Genomic DNA, 22,595 nt, shown 5'->3' with positions numbered 1-22,595 from the left:
TGACCAATGAGAGGCACGAATGAGCCGGAATGCCCCTGACCAATGAGAGCCCGGGGCGGGACGGAGCTGCCGTTGACCAATGAGATGCTGCGACAAGCCGGAACTGCCCCTGACCAATGAGAGGCCGGGGGCGGGACGGAGCTGCGGTGGGGGCGGGGCTCGGAGTGTTCCCTATTGCTGTAGGGGATGGGATTGGGATTGGGATTGGGATTCGGGATTGGGATTGACAGGTGTGAGAAGGGGATGGAATGAGGGATGGGGAATGAGATTTGGAATTGGGATTGGGATGTGGGATATAGGATGTGGGGTTGGGATGTTAGATATAGGATGTGGGGTTGGAATGTGGGATATAGGAAATGGGGTTGGGATGTGGGGTTGGGATGTTGGATGTGGGATTGGGATGTGGGATATAGGATGTGGGATATAGGATGTGGGGTTGGGATATGGGATATAGGATGTGGGATTGGGGTGTGGGGTTGGTATGTTGAATGTGGGATTGGGATGTGGGGTGTGGGAATATGGATATGGGGTGGATACAGGATGGGATATCGGGAAATGGGATATATATGGGCTGGGCTCTGGATACGGGATGGACTTGGAATGGATATGGCAGCGTAGAAGCGTAGAAGCACAGAACTGCTCAGGTTGGCAGAGCAGTGCTCCCTCTGAACTCGGTGCTGTCTGTGAATGCACTGAGGGTGCACTCAATGCCCTGCTCAAAGTCATTGATAAAGGTGTTCAGTAGGAGTGGCCCCAGTCCCCAGCCCTGGGGGACAGCACTCGTGAGCGGCCGCCAGCTGGAAAATCCTGGTCTGGGTGTACAGACTTGGCCGGGTCCCCATCTGCAGACAAAACTGCCAGGAGCCAAACAGCGTGGGGGCAGAAGAGCCGTGACGTGGGAGGCATCTTGATGCCTGTCTGTCCGTCTGCACGGCAGGCCCAGCTGCCCCTGCTTCCCCCCTCCATGGGAACTGCCCCTGCTGCCACTGCCGGAGTCTCTGCTGGCCACGGTGACCTGATGCGATTCCCCTCCATCCACCTGTGCCCTGCCTGCTGCCCATCCCCACGGCAATTCACAGCACTGGGCAGCGCAGGTGAGCTGTGTGAAACGCCCTCTGCATCCCGCTGCACAAAGGACTGCAGGGAGAGAGGAGGGCTGGGGCTGCTGGTGGCAGCTGAGGGACACCGTGGCCATCTGTGGTGCCCCGGAGGTGGGCGTGGGGAGCTGGGGGGGCTGTGACACAGCAGAAATGACTGCAGGCAGAGGGACGTAGCAAAACACAAACACAGAGCTTTTAATAACCTATCTGAGAATACAACGAGAAACAGAAACGACAGAAATCCTACAATTCCCATCCCACCACAGCTGAGCGCCCAGACAACGTCCCATCCCACCGCACTGCTGACTGTGGAGGACGGCTGGGTTCAGGAGGGGAGGGATGGGGCCGCTGGTGGTGCCCCTGGAACGCTGCGGCTGCCACCTGGTGCTGCGGGGCCGGTGAGGAGCGCAGGGTTACGGGTAGCCGTACCGGTCGGCTATGGCCATGTCTATCTCCCGCTGCAGCAGGAACTGCACGGGGCCGATCTTCATCTGCCGGGCCGCCCGCTGCCGCTCCTCCTGGGCCAGCTTCTTCAAGTGCTCCCGCTCGGGCCGCTGCTCGGCTGTGATGGGCAGCGACTCCTCCAGCGCTGTGGGTGCCGCGCCGCCACGCAGCCGGGGCCCCACGCAGGGCACAAATTCCACGGGGCGCCGTGGTCCAGGCTGAGGTTTGTGCTGCTGTGACGGTGGGTCCCTCGGCAGCGGTGAGCTCCTCCGCAAGGATGGGCGCGGGCAGCTCGGCGCCGTCTTCTTGGCGGTGCCCTCCTCTCGTGCTGTGCCGCCTGGAGGTGCCGGCGCTGCCCGGTCCGTGCCGCCAGCTTGGGGCTGGGGGGCAGCAGGGCTAGCGCTGGTCATAGGCTGGGGCTGCACAGAGGGTGGCTGGCGCACCGGCCCCACCGCAGTCACCCTCTGCCCCAGCGGGTGCACGGCCCGGATGGATTCGCACAAGTGCACGCGCAGCTCGCTGGCAGTGCCCGCTTGCCCACTGCTGCTGGCTCCTGCGCTGGCCCCAGACAGCTTCGCTTGGCCCAGGTGTTTGCGGCCTTGTCTTTCTCTTCTTTCTTTGCATGGCAGCAGCTTCCTTTTCTTGGCTGGGGCGCTGCTGCTGGGCTGCTCCTGCTGGGAGCTCTCCCCTTTCTGGGAGGTGCCAGCAGGCACAGGGCGCTTGGCCCGCTTGGTGCTGCCCCTGTTCTTCTTTTCTGCTGGAACCTCCTGGGGCTGCCTTTTCTGCACCTCCTTGATGGGCTGTGTGCTTTGGGCTGCTTTGGGAGGTGTCCTGACAGCCAGGGTGGTCGGCCGTGGGCTGAGCCGGGCACTCGCTGGTGGCACGACGGGGTGCAGCTGTGACAACCCACACTGCAGCTCAGGCAGGAACCCAGGGGATGGTGGAAGCCCCCAGAAGGGGTCAGTGGGGGTTCCGGTGGCAGCCTGTGCCTCCGTGCTGAGCTCTCTGCTGTCCCTGGGCTCGTCAGGAAGCTCAGCGATGAGGCGTTCTGGGGCAGAGCTGCTGCGCTTCTCATGGGGGACCTCAACAGCTCTTGCCACCTCTGGAAAAGCAAGAACAAAAATCCCTCAGAATGTGATGATAACCTTCCCATACCCACTCGGTGCAAACACGCGCCTGCAGGCTCTGCAGCCCCCCAAACTCACCATTGATCCAAGAGAGCAAACCCTGAATGTCTGTGATGTCCTCTGGCACATCCGTCACTGCTGGGAAAAGCAAGAAAGTCCCAAAGGCTCAATGCCAGCTCTCCCATACCATGTTCACGGTAAGGGATCTCGGGTGAACGTTGGGTTCCCATTACAAATCAGGACAGGAAAGGTAACTGCAAAGCCCAGGGATTAAGGTCCAAAGCAACACGCAATGAGATCAGTCCCAGGAAAGAACAGGCACAAAGCCTAACTAGAAATGCAGTGCACCAAACCCAGATGCCTGCTGTGTGTCTGTACCTCTCTTGGGTGCTGTGCCACACTCTGTGCTCCTCCCCTGGCTTTCCACATGGCTGCGCTTTGCTGGAAGGCAGTTTGCATCAGCTTCTGACAGAAAGGAGACAACAAAGACATGAAGGGCATCTCCGTGGAGGAAGGTTTGAGCCCAGCCAGCCACAAAATTCAGGTCTTCGAGAGCTTCTTCAAGTTGCCTTTCCGCTGCTCCAATGTTGTGCCAGTTCTGCAGTCAGCACAGAACTGCCATGCCCTTTCCTCTCCCCTCCCTCACACACACTGCCCTTCACGCAGCCCTATTTAAAGGCAGGTACCCACATCACAGCTCACAAGAGCTTCTTACCAGCGGAGGCTTTCTGTTTCCCTCCTTGCCCTGCACCATTCCATGGGCGCGCAGGCTCCGTCCCTACAACAGACTGTGTGTTGATTTCACAGACACCAGCAAGCAGCAGAAGTATTGTCCAGTAAGCCCACGTCCCCCCAGAAAACAGAAAGATGCTACTTTGACAGCCAAAACACACACTGATAGTTCACTTCTCACTGCTCCTTCCTGCATCCAAATGGAAGGTGGCTCGACACCTCCTGCAGCATTGCACCCACCCAGAAGCAATACTCAAAATTCATCCTTCCATCCTTCATGACAGAGGACTGAAGAAACTCACTCTTGCATGGCAGGAAGGACGGTCCATCCCCTTCGCGTCCCTCTCTGCGCTGCAAGGCGCAGTTGGATCTCTGGCAGCCTGCTGGCTGCTGTTCCCAAACACAGGGAACCGTGCAGCACTGCTTCTGAAGAGAGAAAGGAAGAAATGTTGGAGGGAACAGCAGCCAAGGTTTGCAGAGAGCTTCCAGATTGTGCCGGAGATAGGATATCAGAGTGCTGAGATGTTAATTATCACTAAGGGAAAATACAGCCTGAGCCATGTGCACATCATTAGCCCAGTGAGCGCAGAATCCAAACACTTATTGAGGTCACAAAGGACCAGAAGGGCTCCTCCTGCCACAGCCCTTCCCTTACAAATGAGAAAAAAAAAAAAAAATACCAAGAAAAAGACATCCAGCCATATCTTTCCACTCACAAGGCAGAAATAGGAATAGCAGTCCTCTCCTCGCTGAGACATGACCAGTGAAGTGTCAGAGGAAGCTGAAGTTCCGAGGGCACCCCCGCTCTTGGAAAGAGCTGGCTTCACTCTTCCTCAGACTGCCTCGATCCCCAAACTCGCCTTTTGGACAGGAACCCTGCAGAAAGTATCGACAAGTGACAAATTGTGAGGAAGAAGCATTTTCCCACCTTTCTTCTGCCACGCAATTCAGTCTCTTGAGGAGGGCAATGTCTGGAAATCAGCTGGCTGCAAGAGCTGCCCAACCCTAGCTCCAGCTTGTGTCTGACTGCATGGCTTGTGTCAGCAAGTGCTCTTCTCGGCTCCAGGCCCCATGGCCGCCGTCAGCATCCCTGGCTGTGGATTCAGGCCCTGGGGTCTTCCCTTGTCACTTAGCTTACAGAGTTCTCCTATGCCATGTGCTGATGTCATACCTCTAAGCCACAGCATTGATGGGTTCAGCAAAGCTCACGGCAACAGGCTTTGGTCATCCTCAGATCTTCATGATGAGAGAGAGAAAAAGAAAAAAGTACGAGGTAACAGTGATATTTTTTTCTCCTGGTCAGCATGCCATAACTAAACCTTCCATGCTAAGACTTGTATCTTGATAGGGATGTTCCCTTAACCTCACACCTTTAGCACAACAGCTTCTGTTGAGATTCCCACCAGTGAAGAAGGATTAGTGCCACTCCTTGCTCCTTGCTGCTAGGATGGGCTGTTTGAAGACTGACGCACGTGCCGTGATCAAATCCCTCTTGCAGGAATAAAGTGCTGAGAAAAAGGAACGTTTGGGCCAGGCGACCTCAGAAGTCTGGCTGTTCTAGATGATGGCTGCTGATGGAAACAGGTATTCTTGTGACTGTTCAGCTTTTAACGTGAGCCAGGTGTGCTGTAGCAAGAGCCATCAGGCTCTAAAATGCCTTTAAACACGCACACTACCTATTTCTGTCCTGCATGCCATCTTTGCTGATTTTTGGTGCAGGAATTTTTACTAGCATGTATTGGGATTGTTTGCTTGTGGAAGGAACAACATTACGTGTAGTTTTCACAGAGAACTTCTGTTATGATTTCTTTATGATTTTAATCCTAAATATCAGAAGGAGTGCTGCAAGAAAGGGCCCTGCCAGTGCCAGTAAGTTCCTACCCAGCTCTGCGTGCCAGACCCCACTGTGGAGGGAAGCGTAAAGGATGGCAGTTCAGAATCCTCTCTTGCCAGCTTGACATGCTGGATTTTGAGCTTATGAAGTGTGCTGTCTTTCTAAGGTGTTCCCTTGTGCTTTAAAGGAGAAGGCTGCAGGGTGGTATTTCCCTTTTGTCTTGCAGATGCGCTCCTTAGCACAGACCTCTCGGCCTTCAGCATTGCTTCCCTGTGGTGCAATATTTTGCAAACTGTCGTGTGCCAAATTCAGCCTTCTATTTCTCTAGCCTGACAAATATTTTATTTGGAACAGGAAGGAAAGAAAGTAGTTTAATGAGAATAGCATTTGAGTGCTAATGCAGTGAGGTGAATGAGAGCCACAGAGGCAACTTGGTGCTGCTGAAGCACTGCCCAGTGACAAGGTCGGGGGTAACAGCTGCTGGCAGATGAGGATAATGCTTTGGAGAGGTGAGGAGAGAATAAAACACGATGACTGAGCTGCCTGCAAAGAGCTGCTGGGGGAAGCTTGGTGCCAACGCTGAATTCATCTGATAACCTCCTGTGCACGTTCTACGTTTATTCCACCCTCCATCTTTCCCACAGCCAGACACGGGGCTCTGGGCAGCGGACGTTTCCATTGCTGAGGGTCCTGCTGCCACCTCGAGGTGCGGAGCCAAACTGCCACCTTCTGTGTGAAACAGGAGGAAAAACCGCGATTCTGAACCCACGGCACCTCAAAGTCCCTTCGAGAGCCCCCAGCTACTGCCCTGAGCCCGCCAGTCTTCCCTGCTACCCCTTAAAAACCTCGGGAGTGCCAGCAGCACCTCGTGCCTTAGGATGCCCGCTGGATTTCACGAGGATGCACTCATCTCCTGCATCCTCCATCAAAAAAGGGGTGGCCAGCAGGGACAGGGAGGTGATTGTTCCCCTCTACTCTGCTCTTGTGAGGCCCCATCTGGAGTACTGCGTCCAAGTGTGGAGCCCACAGTACAAGAAAGACAGGGAACTGTTGGAGAGGGTCCAGAGGAGAACCACAGAGATGATCGGGGGACTGGAGCACCTCCCCTATGAGGACAGGCTGAAGGAGCTGGGCTTGTTCAACCTGGAGAAAAGAAGGCTGCGGGGTGACCTCATTGCAGCATTTCAGCACCTAAAGGGAGCCTACAACAGGAGGGGAATCAACTCTTTGAAAGGGTGAGTGACAGCAGGACAAGGGGAAATGGTTTTAAGCTGAGGGAAGGGAGATTTAGGTTGGACGTCAGGGGGAAATTCTTTACAGAGAGAGTGGTGAGGTACTGGAACAGCTGCCCAGAGAGGTTGCGGATGCCCCGTCCCTGGAGGTGTTCAAGGCCAGATTGGATGGGGCCCTGGGCAGCCTGGTCTAGCATTAGGTGGGAAGGTTGGTGTCCCTGCATGTGGCAGAGGGATTGGAGATTCATGATCCTTGAGGTCCCTTCCAACCCTGGCAATTCTGTATGTGATTCTGTGTGATCCTGATCATGGGCAAAAATATCAAACAGTGCTGATCCAAGCTGGGGGCTCAGTGGTGACATACAGGGAAACCTGCTGTGCTGCAGTGCGAGCCTCCAGTCCTGCTGCTGGGCACTGCTGGGTGCAGCCTGGCTCCGTCCTCTCTGCACCTCCCTGCAGGGACTGATGGCTGTGCCCGGGATCCCCCGAGCCTCCTCTTCTGCAGGCTGAGCTGCCCCAGCTCTCCCAGAATCCCACCCCAACCATTCCCCATCCCTACATTCCCAGGCAGTGCTGACTGAGGGGGAGAGGGGATTTTGGAGGGGCGGGATGGGGCCATCAGGGGCAGCCCTGGTACACGGCCCTTTGTGCTGCCCCATCCTGCCCACAGGTGCCTGCAGGGGCCCTGGGGGGGCTTTGGTGCTGCATGAACAACTGCAGGTGGAGGCGTAGGAAAGTGAATGCAAAACATTTAATAACATAACATAATGTAAAATAACATAATTGATCATAACTGAACAGAATCTAACAGGATTTAACACAACGTAATTTAACACAGTCCTACATCGTCCTAGTCCAAGATGGCATTTGTGGAAAGCCCAGGTTTGGAGGGGTAGGGCTGGGGCCGGTGCTGGTGCCCCTGGAGCACTGCTGCTGCTCTCTGTGTGCCACTGGGGCCGGCGAGGAGCCCAGGGCTACAGGTAGCCTTGTTTGTTGGCTATGGCTGTGCCTCCTGCTGCACCACGTGGGCCGGTTTCTGTGGATGGTCCCGCTCGTGCTGAGCCCACCCAGCTTCACCTGGAGCCGGCGTTTCTGTCCTGGAGCGTCCTGGCCCAGGGGCAGCTTCCTCTTTCTGGTTGGGACGCTGCCAGCGCGCTGCTCGTGCCCTCTGCTCCTGTCTTTCCCGGTGGTGCAGGCGGGCGCTGGGCACTCGGCTGGCCCGGTGCCATCCCCGTGGGGGTCGTCTGGCACGTGGCAGGAGATACAGCCGGGTGGCAGCGCCAGGCGGGTGAGAACCACCCGGGGCTGCCTCTGCCGTGCCTCTTCCATCAGATGCCCAAAAGGCAGCAACTCAGAGAGCTGCCCACAGCATGCTGGCTGCCTCCAGAACAGGTCGCTGATGGGCCTGGCATCAGCCTCTGCCTCTCTGCTGAGCTCCGTGCTGGCCCAGGGAAAGTCAGGGAGCGCTGCGATGAAAGGAGAGCTGTTGAGGCTGCTGGGGACAGCTGGGCTCGGTGGCTGCGTGGCATCAATCCACTGCAGCAGCTCTGCCCTTTCCTGGGCGTTCAGTTCTGGCAGCAGCTCATCGTGACCATTTTCCACTGTCTCAGTGTGTTTTGTTCCCTCTGCTAGGACATCAACCAGGTCCTGGTTCTGCTGGGGGACCTCCAGAGGACTCGTCACTTCTGAAAAAGCAAGAACATCCCCCAGAATGATGATCACATCATTCCCACAGCCACCCAATGCAGACACCCCCTGGCCAGCTGTGCAGTCCCCAGACTCACCATTGTTGACCCACGACAGGAGGTCATCCATGTCTGGGATGTCATCTGGGATCTCTGTGGTGGATTCCACTCCTGGAAAAGGGAAGAAAATCCCCACACGGGCAATGCCAGCTTTCCCACGCCCACTCAATGCGAACACCTCCCTGCCAGCTCTGCTGCCCCCAAACTCACCGTTGTTCATCCATGTCAGGAGCTCATCAATGTCCGTGATGTCCTGCGAGATGTCTGCGCTTGTTGTCGCTGCTAGAAAAGCAAGAAAACCCCCAGTGGGGCAATGCCAGCTTTCCCACAGCCAGCCGGTGCGGACAGCCTGCCGCCCACTCTGCAGCCCCCAAACTCACCACCTGATTCCAGCGCTGCGGTGCTGCAGGTGAGCGGAGCCGTGGTGGGATGGGGGCACACGTCGGTGGGCACTGGGTGCCCCTGGTCCTCCGTGAGCACCACAGCATCTCCAAAGGGCCCCACCGCCTGCTCCCAGCTGGTGGGCAGCGTGCAGGGCACGGGGAGCACCTGCTGCTGCACTGAAGGTGCTGGCAGAAGGACGGGGCTGCTGGAGGCCTGCAGTAGGCAGCTGCCTGCGGACTGCGGGGGCTCCCCATGGAACACAGCCCCAGGCCACAGCCCCATCGGCTGCTGGGGCTGCGGTGTCCCTGCCAGCAGGGAATGTCCCCAGCAGTGGGCAGGGGCCATGGGGGGAGCCATGCCTGGGTGCAGCTCCCAAGGTAGCAGCTGCAGCAGTGGTAAGTGCTGCCCCCCGGGTGGCAGCTGAACCACAGCTGGAGGCAGCCCCCCAGGTGGGAGCTGCGCTCCCTGTCCCTGGACGCCTGGTAGCCCAGGCCAGACAGAGGCCTGAGGTGCCACGTGGGTGACACTGGGGACAGGGAGGGGTTGCGGTGACACCAGCATTGCTCTGCCAATGCTGGGCTGCATTGCAGCAGTGGCCGGTGGTGGCACAAAGGATCCAAAGAAAGCGGCGTTGGGTGTTGGAAGCACTGTCAAAGTCCCTGAAGGGATTCTCTCTGTGGGGAAATGCCCAAATGGGCGCCGGGGTGAGATCTGGGGCACTGGGATCACCCAGAGGGCTGCAGTGCCAGGAACAGAGCAGCCCGCTGCCTTACCTGCTGCGGGAGCTCGAGAGTGGCAGCGGGGGGTTCCGTGACCGCTGAGGTCAGCCCCTCTCCCCTGAGCTCACAAGGATTCTCTGTGACACTGTCACAGGCATTGCTCTCTGCCTGCCCCGTCACCAACGCTTGCTGTGGCTGCTCATTGTGGCCTTCCATTGTTTCAGTGGAGATGATAAACATGATGGAAATGAACTTTTTACGTGTCGAGATGGTGATGGGACAAAGGGGAATGGTTTTAATGTAAAGGGGGGAGATTTGGATTAGATGTCAGGGAAGTGCATCGCAGAGGCAGCCGAGGCCCTGGCACTGCTGCCCAGACAGGCCGTGGGTGCCCCAGCCCTGCAGGTGCACTCGACTCAGCTCCCATTGCAGTGAATGGAGACAAAGGGAGGGACGTGGCTGATGACGCTCAAACACGCGGTGGCATCGCAGGGCTGTGGTGCTCTCACTCTGCAAAGCCACCAAACTTCCACCTGCTGGCCGTCTCCCTTCACACATCCGCCTGTCACAGAAGCACAGGGGCTCGAAGGGACCTCTGGAGATGAGCGCAGTACAACCTCCCCCTGAGCAGCTTCCCTGCAGCGCTTGCACAGGAGAGGCTGCCTGGAGCTGCAGAGCCCAGAACTGACCTAGAGCTCCACACGTGCCCAGCGCTTCCTGCGGCCCTTGGCAGCCTCCCAGGGCCACCAGTCCTGCCCAGTGCCCCCATGCCAACACACGCAATGCTCAGTACGTGACCATCTCCTTCCCCGGGCACAAAGCAGGGCGACGGGGGCACTGACGGTAGCAGCGAGGAGGAGCTGGAGGAGCCGCAGCTCTCGGCCCGCTGCAACCACCCCAACATCCCCCAGCTGCTGGACGCGCTCTATGGCACGGGCACCTCTGACTGTGCGCCGTCTGCACGGGCTGTGCAGCCTGCCTGGTGCAAGCAGGGGGAAGCGGCGCGGCGGCGGCCGCGCCGCGGGGAAACTCGCTGTGCTGCAGTGCGAGCCTCCGGTCCTGCCGCTGGGCACCGCCGGGCGCAGCCTAGCTCCGTCCTCTCCGCGCCTCCCTGCGGGGACCGACGGCCGTGCCCGGGATCCCCCCGAGCCTCCTCTTCTGCGGGCTGAGCCGCCCCGGCTCTCCCAGAATCCCAGCCCAGCCATTTCCCACGCGGTGCTGAGGAGGGCAGGGGATGCGGGGGCAGCGACGGGGCCGGCGCTCGCATCCTATGACACAGCCGTTCGCGCCGCCCCGTCCTCACCCGGCGCGGGGACGGGGCGGGTTATCGGAGCTGCAGAAACGACCGCGGGCAGAACCGCCGGGAAACGTAAGTTCGATGTTTAATCGATGCACGCGCAGAGCCATTGGCGGAGAGCCCGTGCTCGGCCCGCCCCCGCCGCACTGCCATTGGTCGGGTCGCGGAACGGGGTGGGCGCTTCGCGCGGGGTCCTTTGCATGGGCGGTCGCGAGGTTTTTGCGTCATCACCGCGGGCGTCTCGGCTGGCCCCGGCCCGGCTGCCCGCGGCGATGCCTGTCGCCGTGCGCCCGCTCCGCTTCCACGGCCCCTGGGAGCGTCGGAATGCGCGTGTGTGCAGAACCGTGCACACGAGTGCAAAGAGGTACTCGGACACACCCCTCTGCATTCACACACACCCATGCGCACGCACCACCCACGAGCGTGCAGCTGTGTGCAAAACCACGCAGCCACGTGCAAAGACCCCGATGCTCCCAGCCGTGGTTATGCAGGCACACACGCGCGTGCAGACACGTGTGCAACGCAGCCCTTTTGCACGCTCACACACAGATGCCGTCGAGGAAATATCCTTGTGCGCGTGCACGTGTGCGATCCCACTGCTCTGCACCGCCTTTAGCTGTCTGTCTGTCTTTCCGTCCCAGGGTACGTTTGGAGCTGACAGACAGGCTGTCTCAGGAGCAGAGGCGAGCAGACCACGCACCCAGAGCAGCACACGGCCCTGTCAGTTTCGTTCAGCACGCTCACACAGACACACACACAGGCACCCCTTGCAGATGCTGGAAACATCCCAGTGATTTTTGTCAGGACGGGATCTCTGAGAAAAGCAGATTTTAGTCGCAATTGCAACGGTGGGCGTCCCACAGGCAGGAGCACCTATGGACACAACATGACAGTCTGCATACCCTGTTCTTCCCCCCTTGCCTCCCCTGTTTCCCCACTGGCTGGGTACCCCAGGTTCACCATCGTATCAAAGGTTCACATTTGTTAATTACTGTTATTTTGTTTGTTATCGGGTGTCAGCCCTGAAGATGTCTCAACACTCTTCTTGTTCATACTGATATGGTGATTTTCTTCAGAGTCCTTGTTAAACAAAGGGTACGGAGGGGAGGTGCCCCATCTTCCTCAATACCTTCTTCAGGCACTCCCTGAGCCATGTAACAAATTGTCCTTTTAATTTGGGCAGGATACTCTTGCAGTGTGTGACATCTATTTTCAATGCTGGCTATACATAAGTTGTTAGTAGCCTATTTGTATGTTTTAAATTATTTAACTTCTCCTCCTTGAATGTGATGGGTTTCACCGCAGTGACTGTGACCTATACTTGAGTCTTTCAGGCTGAGTTTGACACCAATGACCCACAATGGTTCATGGATGTTTGTGTTTATTGAGAATAAATCAGAGTTTCTTGGCTTCCCAGTGGCCATTTCAGTGCTGGGTCACTCTCAGGGCTCCACTGACTTGTCGGGGGGCATTGAGTGCACTGGGTTGGGCTGCAGCTACAGGGACAAAGACAATTGTTGGCAGTTACTGGCCTGAGACCTTCTTCCCAAGTTCTATCTGCAGTTCTAGGGGTCTCCTGCAGGTCCTCTTAGAAAGCTGCCTGTCCCAGACAGGACCTCTGGGGCCCCTGGAGATGGCATGGGATGCTTGTGATCACACAGTGGGGTTTTGCTCCTTATCATTTATCCTTCAATTTGAATGTTTTTCCTATTAATGTTTATCATTTCCTATCTACCTTATCCTATTGGGAAGGTGAACCATGCTGTTGGGATATGGTTGATGAGTATGTTCTCTTTCCAGGGAAATTGTACTGTTTTACTGTTGTTTGTTTCAAAGTAGGAAGCAACATCCTGTGCCTGTGTGCAGTCAGTTCTCTAAGGAAAGCAGGTGAAGGAACGGTGTAAAGAAACCGTAACATCCAGCTGCAGACTTCAGTGGAGAATTCTGCTGTAGGGAAAAGTGATGCAAGTGCCAGGTGGCATACAGCAGATACGTCAGGCCTGGGGAGGTGAGCAGTCAGATTGTCCGTACTGCCTCAAGCAATTGCTTTTCCTGCCTATGCAGATCTCCTTAGGAGACTCTCTGGATTAACATCAATTGGAGAATCACAGAATCACAAAATGGCCAGGGTTGGAAGGTACCTCAAGGATTGTGAATCTCCAACCCTCCTGCCACATGCAGGGCCACCAACCTCCACACTTAATACCAGTCCAGGCTGCCCAGGGCCCCATCCAACCTGGCCTTGAACACCTCCAAGGGTGGATGGGGCATCCACAACCTCTCTGGGCAGCTGCTCGAGCACCTCGCCACTCTCATAGTAAAGAGCTTCCCCCTGACATCCAACCTAAATCTCCCCTCCCTCAACTTCAAACCATTTTCCCTTGTCCTACTGTTACCTAGAGAAAGATTCAAAGATATGATTTTCCCCTCCTGTTTGTAGGCTCCTTTTAGTTACTGAAAGGCTGCAATGAGGTCACCCCGTAGCCTTTTTTTCTCCAGGCTGAACAAGCCCAGTTCCCTCAGCCTGTCTTAGTAGAGGAGGTGTTCCAACACCCTGATCATTTCCATGGCTCTCCTCTGGATCCTCTCCAAAAGAATGATGCTCCAAAAACAACAAGATGCACTACTTTAAATCACAAAACATTTTTATTGGGTGCACTTTGAAGTCTTTTTTCTTTACTACATTATGAAAGCTCACCAACTGTCTGTATAAATCTTGACTTCAAACACATTATGGAACAGACATGGCTCATTGCAACTTGCTGTACTTCAGAGAGACCCGTGGTACATTTGACGTCAGGTCTAAGAACCTCAGGTATTGAGTGGAGAATGTTGCAAGCACTTGAGAAAGTAAAGTTGGAAGAAAAAGATGAGGGATCTTGGCGTACTAATGGGGCCCACTGAGGGACATTACCAACACAGCCTCCCCTTGGACTTGTTAGAGCAGGGAATTGGAGGTAATGATTAAAGTTAGCTAAAGCATTGTGCTGAGAAATCTCCTGGTTTGTTTGATGAAGAAAGACAAGGCCTGACATCCAGACCCTGAAGGGGAGATCCATCGTATCTGAGGGAATGAGCTCAGAGTTTATCCTGGGGTTGGTGTGGTGGGGCGGATTGTGTACTCCATGTGAAGGACAGTGGTGTGACACCTCCCAGTCTCTGCAAAGAGATGCAAGGAGGCATTGAGGACCCATTACCATAAGCATAATAAATCTCCTCACAAACCATAGCCAAGGGGACAAAGACCTTATTGCTTTGGGGCCCTCCATCCTCACCAGCACCCACTGCCTTCTCCTCTGCAGGATTTCCAATGCTTTCCAGCCCAGCCCCTATTTCCCTGTGGTCTGCAGAAACCCACCTCTCCTCTCCGCCGTGCTCTGACCCTGGCACTGCAATCATGTCACTGATGTCTCTCAAGCCCCTCTGAACGTCCCTTGAAACACAAAGCCATGTGTCCCTCCTGCTATCGAGTTGTGTACTCACACAGAAGAGCCATCACAATCCCTTACACAAACCTCCTTCTTCCTCTGTGATCTCACAGCCACCTTCACAGCCTCGTGCCACCTGCAGGCCCATGAGGGCCTGAGGTAGAGCTGAGCTCATGGCAGCATTCCTACCCACCTCCTCCTTATGGCCTCAAGCCGATCAGTCACACGTCACCTCCTGTACACACATCACCTCACATTCATCACTGCATTAAATGGACTAAGACTCCACCATTCCTGCTCTGCCCTGCAGAGCCAAGTACCCAAAGTTTAGCGTTAGGGGAGGGGTTGAAGGTGAGGAAGGCAGAGCAGAGGAGCAGGGTCTGTGGCCGTTGTGTGTTCAGGATAGGGATTAAGGGTTAGAACTCACCTTTTGAGGCAGAGTTTAAGCAAATGTGTAGTAAGAGGGCTTGGTGTTCTGCTAAGGTTTTCAGGACAGTGTAAGGGTACAGGTAAGCATTACGGATTAGCGTTCTGTTTTGGGCTGCAGTGAGGGTATTTAACAATTGTTAAATACAATTTTGTAATGCTAGCAACTAAAACTTGGTTTTAGCATGAGTGGGAGAGTAAGACTGGGAATCTGTGCAGTCCAATCCTTGGGAATGTTCTTGTCAGCAACATTTAATGAAGCCCAGAGCCTTCAGGCACTGCCATGAGGAGATCTCCGTTAACAATGGACTTGTTGTGGTGGAAACAGACTGTGTGACAGAAGTGCCCACTGCGTGTCCTTGCTTGTGTTTGCAGCCACACAGCAGCACTGTCACCAAGCCACAGGAGCTGCAATGCTGAGGGTCTATGGGATTGAGCTTCAGCTCAACACAGTGCCACCACACCACTGAATTCTGTCTCTCAGTGCAACACTGAGCCTTTTCTTGAAAAGTTTCTGTCTCACCTCTGTTGGCTGTTCCATTCCTGAGATGGAAGTGGCACCTGACTCAGGAAGGAGAAGGACACAAAATACTGCAGGAGGACCTGCACCACCTGCCCAGCAGCTCTGCGCTACCGCAGAGTTGCACTTCCTACCTACAAATTCATGCTCCAGAATGTCTCATGAGAGACCTGGGCAACCTTTCCTGGGCTCTCATGTGTGCTTCAGCTACCCTAGGGCATTGTGGAGGCAGCGCCCACCTCTGTGTGGCAAATGGAAAGATGCACTGAAGGGAGACTTCATGTAATATGTTGAGCCGCTGAGATGAGAACCCATAACCAAGACATTTTCCTATGCAAGGCTTCATAGGAACTGAGGAAGCGGGGATCTGACAACCAACATGCAAACCAGGTGCTGCTGCTGGCCTGTCAGAGGCACTGACAGATGTGAGCCTGAAAGCACAGACCCCAGCCAGGCGCCAAGGGATGGCCCGTCAGCTATTGCAGGCTGCAGTCACCACACAGTTTGATTAACAGCTGTATGCTTCCTGCTGGATTATAGGGTGCTGAGAACAGCTGACCCCGAAAGCTCCAGCAATGTCTTACAGGAAGGAAGACAAAGTCATTGTATGGCCTTTGTCCATCAGTTTCCACAGAGCATCTTTGAGCTCCTGGTTCCTCATGCTGTAGATGAGGGGGTTCAGTGTTGGAGGCACCACCGAGTACACAAATGCCACCACCAGGTCCATGGATGGGGAGGACATAGAGGGTGGCTTCAGGTAGGCAAACATAGCAGTGCTGAGAAACAGGGAGACCACGGCCAGGTGAGGGAGGCACGTGGAGAAGGCTTTGTGCCGTCCCTGCTTGGAGAGCATCCTCAGCACGGCCCTGAAGATGTGCACATAGGACACAACAATGAATACAAAACAACCAATGATTAAACAAAGACTAAAATAGACATTCACAATTTCCCTGAGGTAGTCAGATTCTGAGCAGGAGAGCTTGAGGGTCGGGGCTACTTCACAGAAGAACTGGTCCACGGTATTGTTTTGGCAAAGTGGTATTGAAAATGTACTGGCAGTGTGCAGCAGAGCATGGAGAGCCCCAGCGCCCCAGGCAGCTGCTGCCATGATGGCACAAGCTCTGCTGTCCATCACGGTCCCGTAGTGCAGGGGCTTGCAGATGGCAACGTAGCGGTCATAGGACATGATGGTGAGAACGGAATACTCTGCTGAAAGCAAAAAAGAAAAGAAAAAGAGCTGTGCAGCACATCCTGCATAGGAGATGGTCCTGGTGTCCCAGAGGGCATTGGCCATGGCTTTGGGGAGAGTGGTGGGGATGCAGCCCAGGTCGAGGAGGGCGAGGTTGAGGAGGAAGAGGTACATGGGGCTGTGCAGGCGGTGGTGGCAGGCTACAGCTGTGCTGATGAGGCCGTTGCCCAGGAGGGCAGCCAGGTAGATGCCCAGCAAGAGCCAGAAGTGCAGGAGCTGCAGCTGCCGCGTGTCTGCCAACGCCAGCAGGAGGAACTCACTGATGGAGCTGCTGTTGGGCATCTGGTACTTCTTGGCACCAGGACCTGTTCAAGGAGGAAAAAGTCAAGGACAAGTCTTTGTATGTAGGCTGTGTTCATTCAGCTCCGTGATGTAATCTACATTTCATGAGGTTGAGTTTGGCATGAGGGACTCTGCACTTTTTATCTCAATGAAGCAGACTTGTCCCTATGGGTACTTGGGAACATGGTGATTGTGCGTGGACAGATTTCCATTTCAGAAAGTATCAGATAAAATCACTTCTAATGTAGAAGTGCTGGTCAGCATCTGAACATAAATGCCAAAAATATGTGGGACTGCATTGCCCACATCCCCAGGCAGTGACTCTCAGCCCCTGTGCACTGCACAGGGCAATGGACACGTGCCTTTGGAGATCCTACTCTGCTCTGCTGCAGCTGTGCCAAAAATATGTTGGTCAAAAATAGAAGTTCTAGGAATTGCTTTTTCCTACAAATTCTCATCCTGCTCACCATGCCTATGGAGTGTTTGCTGAAGTCTGAACAGCTGTAAGACCTGAAAGGCAAAGGGATTCACTGCTGCTTAGTGCAGGGTAAAGAGAGCTGACTGGGTTTCTTTCCAATTGCTCTGAGCTTGATTACTTTGCAAATGTAAGACAATTGCATTCCCATAAAATTATGAAGTCAGACCCAGCTCAGAAAACTGGAGTCCACTGTTCATCACTGTGCATTCACCATTTCTCAACTTACTTCAGCAGTGCCTCATCACCACACGTCTTGCAAAGGAAACCTAATGTTCATTTCACCAGCATTTCCTTGCATATTGCATCTCTCTGCTTCTTCTCTGCACTTTGATCTCCAGGCTATGGGAAAGATTTGCATCCTGTAGGTCAGCTCACAGCTCTGAAGGACAGTTCAGGGAGATGTGTTCTAATGATGGCATCTCATTAAGGGAAAGCCAGCTCCTTCCCAGCCTCACAGACTGCATTGCCCGCAGCACCATGCAGTGGCTTTCAGCCCCTGTGCACTGCAGAGGGTGATGGACACGTGCCTGGGGAGATGCTGCTCTGCTCTGCTGGAGCTCTGCCTGCACAGGAGGTGGTTCACACATCGGACCCCATGGTCATGAGGGCGGAGGCGTTTGTGGGTGGGAGCTTGTTCAGAAGAAGGTCCCTGCACTGAAGGGGGTAATTCCCTGATCATATCTCTGAGATATGATATATCTCAGAGATATATATATATCTCTGATATATCTGAGAAGTAAAATGCACTTTGATGTGCCCTCAGAGCTGTGCTCTGACGCTGCAGCAGGGATGCCCTCATCTGGAACAGCTCTTATTCCATGATAAAGAAACACTGGGTGTATGCAGCCTGATCTGCACTGGGATGTGCCAGATTTGGTGATCCCTCTTGGAAAAGTGTTTGCATTACCTATAGTGAGAGACTTACCGTGTCAGTGGCTAAAAGCAATGCTCCTGCAGTGAGGTCGCAGTCTGCTCACACCCCACACATCCTGTAATCCCTCTCTCCTTTCTCTTCTATCTTCATGTCACCTCAGAATGTGCCCCTAGTACTGATGCACAGTACATGGGAGCTGCTCTTAGAGCTCTCTCTCTGCAGCGCTGCCCACTTGTAGGAGCACCCTGTGTCCCAGGAGCCCAGAACAGCTCAGCAGCAGAGGATGTGATTTCTATCCTCCCAATGATCTCTCTGGAGATGTGCCTGGGTCTCCATGGCCAACAGCTCCTGAAAGACAACAGTGTCATGATTGTACTCTGAAATCTGCTGCATTAACCACCAAATGTCCAGTGGACAGTAACTAATTTCGGACATACAGTTAGTCCTTCAGTGAGTGTTTGCTGTAACAAAAAGGGCATGCAGACAAGGACAGGGAGGGGTAGACTTCCACTGGGCAGGGCAGTGATCCAGCTGAGGCAGTGCTGGCATCTCATCCCTGGATAGAAACCCTATGGCGGAAATAGGTTTGGGATTTCTCTGGTTCAGTTCAGATATGCACAAAGAGTTGCCTGCATGTGAGCTCCTGCTCTGAGTCCTTGGTCCTCCAGTGGAGAGTCAGTTGCTCACACACAGACCCTGGGTGATGACCAAGGTGCCTGGGGTGCTCCTGGATGTGTGCTAGTGCTTGTAAAGTGTGTGGGAAATTCCTGAGATAGACACCTCCTTCCTGAGCATCAGCTGAGGGCAAGAGATGGAACAGAGGTATTCTTGGCCATCCTAAATGACAACAGACCACTGCATTTAGGGCACTGTCTTTTTTACTCATCTCCATGGAGCATGCAGAGTTGTTCAGCTGTCTAAATGGATGAGCTCACAAAAGAAGAGGCAGATCTTCCTCTGTTCTCCATCTGCTGCCTATTCTGGAGCTCCAGGCACTACAGAGCTGACACACATCTGTGTTCTTCACCTGAAGAAGCCTCAGTTTTCTATGTGCTCTCATGTGAATGGCATCAGAAGCAGCCTAGTGTCATGCCAGTTCCCTGGGCTGTCCAGCACACTCACATGCAGCTGCATATGCTGCACAGAGCCTCTAGGAAAGCCATGCCCAGGAGTGTCCGTGGCTGCTTGGACAATTCTGAGTCCCACAGTGGGTCTAACGCCCATATGCCTCCTTCTGGACAAAAATACCATAGATGAGCTATCCACTTAGGCTAAGAGCAATGATGCTTCCCAATTAGGATGTTTCTGTATGTCTTTTTACACTAATGGATCACCAATACTCACTGGGCTAGAAATGTTAGTACAGTTGCAGGCCTGAGGTTTTGTTTGGATCACAGGGACATGGTTAAATGACATCCACAACTGGACTGTAGCACAAGGGGGATACAGAGTCTTTACGATGGATGGGCAAGGAGACAAGGAAGTATGAGAATGCACTGAGCTCTTGATGGGGATGGCAGAGCAGCCAGGTCAGAGCGAATGGCAGTGACAAACAGAGGAGACCAAAAGTGTCTGCTCCTGGCTGCCTGATCAGGAAGAGCAAGTGGAAGGTGCCCTCTGCAGACAGATGGGAGCCTCATGTTGTCAGGCCCTTGTCCCCTTCGGAGGCCTTTTTCTCTCCACTACCTGCAGCAGGGACAGCACAGCAGGACATATACCATCAAGAAGGTCCCTGGAGGGCACAGCTGGCAGCTTCTTGACCAAGCCATGGAGGAACCAAAGAGGAGAGGTGCTCTGCTGGATCTCATACTCACCAACAAGGCAGGGATGATGTGGAATGTGAAGATCAAAGAGAACCTGGTCTGCAGTGGCCATGGGATGGTGGAGCTGAGGAGTCTGAATGGGAGGACAAAAGACGAGCTCACATCTTTTGGCTTCAGGAGAGCACACCTTGTCTTCTTCAAGTGTCTGTGGTGTACAGTACAGAAAGAAAGCATATATAGGAATTGGAAACAAGAAGTGGTCAGCTGGGAGCAATGCAGAATGTTTGTCCTAGTGTAGCTACTGAGATTAATTTAGAAATTTAGAGTTAGTCTGGGCTCCTGGGACACAGGGAGCTCGTACAAGTGGGCAGAGCTGCAGACAGCTGTGCCCAGGAGCAGCTCCCATGCACCATGCAGCTGGGCTGCTGGCATGATCTGCAGGTGAGAGGGAGAGGAGAGATGGAAGTGAGATTACAGGATTTGAACAGTGTGAGAAGGCTGTGAGCTCACTGAAGTAGCATTTCTCCCAGACCTCAACAAGGTAAGTTGCTGCAGACAATGCATCTGCTTTAACTGATGGGATGAATAAATCTGGGACATCCCATTGCAGATCAGGATGTATAAACTTCATGCTTCTTTATCATGGAAAAAGACCTGCTCCAGCTGAGGTTTTCCGTGCTGCAGCATCAGAGCACAGCACTGAGGGCTGCGTGTCCCAGGATGGCTGCAGGCTGTGCAGCTGGGGCTGCAGCCGGGTGCCCAGGGCTGTCCTGCAGAGCAGGTCCCTGCTGTGCCCCAGGGGCTGTGTGCCGGGGCAGGGACTCTGCCGCCTGCCAGGCTCAGCACTCAGCACTCAGCTTGCCCGGGGAGCTGCTCAGGGCGCTGTGGGGAGACGTGTGGGGGGAAGGAGCCCCGCGGCATGGCAGGGCAGGGGGCTACTGCTGACACAGCTGCTGCCTGGGGCAGGGGGATCACAGCTACACTGCACCATAAGGTGTTGTCTAGGGCACCGTGCAAGAGGAGAGACAAGGCAGGGATTTTCCTTTTCCTAGGGAAGGGGAAAGAGTTGTAGACAGAAATATGAAAGGAGCTGTGAAATATGAACACATCTCTGAGAATCCTGAATTGTGCTGAATTGCCCTGAATTCATCACTGTCCGTGGAGGTGTTCAAGGTACGTTTGAATTTTTTGTTGAGGCATATGTTTTAATGAGAACTATTGGTGATAGGTGGATAGTTGGACTGGATGGTCTTGTAGGTCTTTTCCAATCTTAGTGTTTCTGTGATTCTCTGATTCTGTACATTTCTCAGTCTGCCGTTATGTGAACAATACTCTTATGTGTTTTCAGCCTCTTCCCTCCCAAAGGGTAGCACCAGCTGTAATTATCATCGTTCTCTGCAGAGATGACTAGTGCATCATCCTGAAACAGACAGCTCTCTGTATGAGAAATTTATGTGCACACAGGTTGGGATGGGCACTCTGGGTGCAGACAGGGTAAAAATATGAAATGTGGAAACTGATGGTAAGAGGAAAATATCCAGGCAGCTGAGATATGATAAGGAAATTAGAGGAAAGTAAGAGTTCCTTAAGCTTCTACTTCTAAAGGGATGCTGAATCTCATGAAAAGAAAAGATTAAAAAAAAAAAAAAATCAAGTTATGGTGTAAAATGAACATTTCCTTAAAAGAAATAAAAACTTTTACGGTGTAGCAGATGGAGTGCCTCTGAGAATGGTCTTGTCATTATCTTCTGCACTCTGCACAGGACTGCATGCCCAGGAACTGCAGATGCCCAACAGCAGCTCCATCAGCGAGTTCCTCCTGCTGGCGCTGGCAGACACGCGGCAGCTGCAGCTCCTGCACTTCTGGCTCTTGCTGGGCATCTACCTGGCTGCCCTCCTGGGCAACGGCCTCATCAGCACAGCCGTAGCCTGCCACCACCGCCTGCACACCCCCATGTACTTCTTCCTCCTCAACCTCGCCCTCCTCGACCTGGGCTGCATCTCCACCACTCTGCCCAAAGCCATGGCCAATGCCCTCTGGGACACCAGGACCATCTACTCAGGATGTGCTGCACAGGTGTTCTTGTTTGTCTTATTGTTCACAACAGAAATTTATCTTCTCACCATCATGTCCTATGACCGCTATGTTGCCATCTGCAAGCCCCTGCACTACGGGACCTTGATGGACAGCAGAGCTTGTGCCACCATGGCAGCAGCTGCCTGGGGCACTGGGGTTCTCACCGCTCTGCTGCACACTGCCAATACATTTTCTCTGCCTCTCTGCCAAGGCAATGCTGTGGATCAGTTTTTTTTGTGAAATCACCCAGATTCTCAAGCTCTCTTGCTCACATTCCTACCAAAGGGAAGATGGGCTTATCATGGCTAGTGTCCTTGTAGAATTTGGGTGCTTTCTTTTCATTGTTGTGTCCTATGTGCAGATCTTCAGGGCCGTGCTGAGGATGCCCTCTGAGCAGGGACGGCACAAAGCCTTCTCCACGTGCCTCCCTCACCTGGCCGTGGTCTCCCTGTTTCTCAGCACTGCTATGTTTGCCTACCTGAAGCCACCCTCTATGTCCTCCCCATCCATGGACCTGGTGGTGGCATTTGTGTACTCGGTGGTGCCTCCAACACTGAACCCCCTCATCTACAGCATGAGGAACCAGGAGATCAAGGATGCAGTGAGGAAAATGATGTCATGGTCACATTTCAGCAGGGATAAACTTCTCATCTGTCTCTATAAATGACTCACAGTCTACTCCATTACAGGCTTTCATTGTGTTTTTTACTGTTTATAATTATTCTTTATTTGTATTAATAGTTACATTTTTCCTTGCTGTTCATTTATCTATGTATGTGTGTAATTATCATTAGTGATTATCATGTTCCTAAACACGTTTTGATTCCTTCCATTTCTGCAGGACTTCACTCCACTCTCTTTCTCCTGGAGCCTGTATGAACTCT

The 22,595-nt window shown here is 54.0% G+C and overlaps 3 protein-coding genes and 1 pseudogene across 4 annotated transcripts; 1 reads left to right on the top strand and 3 right to left on the bottom strand.

Moving 5' to 3' along the window:
• Positions 1–188: 188 nt before the first annotated feature.
• LOC116237113 (uncharacterized) lies at positions 189–5,381 on the bottom strand. Of its 2 annotated transcripts, none has more exons than XM_090130446.1 (6): positions 4,120–5,381; positions 3,706–3,829; positions 3,387–3,449; positions 3,050–3,136; positions 2,750–2,809; positions 189–2,646 (listed from the first exon to the last, which is right to left on the bottom strand). In XM_090130446.1, exons 1-6 carry the CDS (start codon positions 4,159–4,161, stop codon positions 1,514–1,516), a joined length of 1,509 nt encoding a protein of 502 aa, XP_089986572.1. In that variant the 5' UTR covers positions 4,162–5,381; the 3' UTR covers positions 189–1,513. The 2 variants fall into 2 exon arrangements, with proteins under 2 accessions (XP_089986572.1, XP_089986573.1); XM_090130447.1 differs by having other exon boundaries at positions 2,750–2,806.
• A 1,820-nt stretch (positions 5,382–7,201) lies between these two features.
• On the bottom strand, positions 7,202–10,674 carry LOC116237102 (uncharacterized). The gene is made up of 5 exons (XM_090130444.1): positions 9,372–10,674; positions 8,595–9,272; positions 8,425–8,496; positions 8,254–8,325; positions 7,202–8,154 (listed from the first exon to the last, which is right to left on the bottom strand). Exons 2-5 carry the CDS (start codon positions 9,181–9,183, stop codon positions 7,310–7,312), a joined length of 1,578 nt encoding a protein of 525 aa, XP_089986570.1. The 5' UTR covers positions 9,184–9,272; positions 9,372–10,674; the 3' UTR covers positions 7,202–7,309.
• Positions 10,675–15,568: 4,894 nt separating this feature from the next.
• On the bottom strand, positions 15,569–16,704 carry LOC116237114 (olfactory receptor 14J1-like). The gene is made up of 2 exons (XM_090130317.1): positions 16,695–16,704; positions 15,569–16,470 (listed from the first exon to the last, which is right to left on the bottom strand). Exons 1-2 carry the CDS (start codon positions 16,702–16,704, stop codon positions 15,569–15,571), a joined length of 912 nt encoding a protein of 303 aa, XP_089986443.1.
• A 4,705-nt stretch (positions 16,705–21,409) lies between these two features.
• LOC116237105 (olfactory receptor 14J1-like) lies at positions 21,410–22,378 on the top strand (annotated as a pseudogene).
• Positions 22,379–22,595: the final 217 nt, after the last annotated feature.

This window comes from Phasianus colchicus, chromosome 40, assembly GCF_987193195.1.
Source record: "Phasianus colchicus chromosome 40, bPhaCol1.hap1.1, whole genome shotgun sequence".
Lineage (NCBI taxonomy): Eukaryota > Metazoa > Chordata > Aves > Galliformes > Phasianidae > Phasianus > Phasianus colchicus.
The sequence above is the reverse complement of the archived record's forward strand: the minus strand, read 5'-3'. Positions and strand labels throughout refer to the sequence as shown.

What these genes read in the sequence shown, in the direction of transcription:
- LOC116237113 (XM_090130446.1), bottom strand. Translation starts at nt 4,161, where the DNA reads ATGTCTCAGCGAGGAGAGGACTGCTATTCCTATTTCTGCCTT. An exon ending in GCTATTCCTATTTCTGCCTT is followed by an intron (nt 3,830 to 4,119) that starts GTGAGTGGAAAG and finishes TTCTCTCTTCAG; the next exon opens with AAGCAGTGCTGCACGGTTCC. An exon ending in TTTGCTCTCTTGGATCAATG is followed by an intron (nt 2,647 to 2,749) that starts GTGAGTTTGGGG and finishes TTGCTTTTCCAG; the next exon opens with AGGTGGCAAGAGCTGTTGAG.
- LOC116237102 (XM_090130444.1), bottom strand. Translation starts at nt 9,183, where the DNA reads ATGCAGCCCAGCATTGGCAGAGCAATGCTGGTGTCACCGCAACCCCTC. An exon ending in CGCAGCGCTGGAATCAGGTG is followed by an intron (nt 8,497 to 8,594) that starts GTGAGTTTGGGG and finishes TTGCTTTTCTAG; the next exon opens with CAGCGACAACAAGCGCAGAC. An exon ending in CCTGTCGTGGGTCAACAATG is followed by an intron (nt 8,155 to 8,253) that starts GTGAGTCTGGGG and finishes TTGCTTTTTCAG; the next exon opens with AAGTGACGAGTCCTCTGGAG.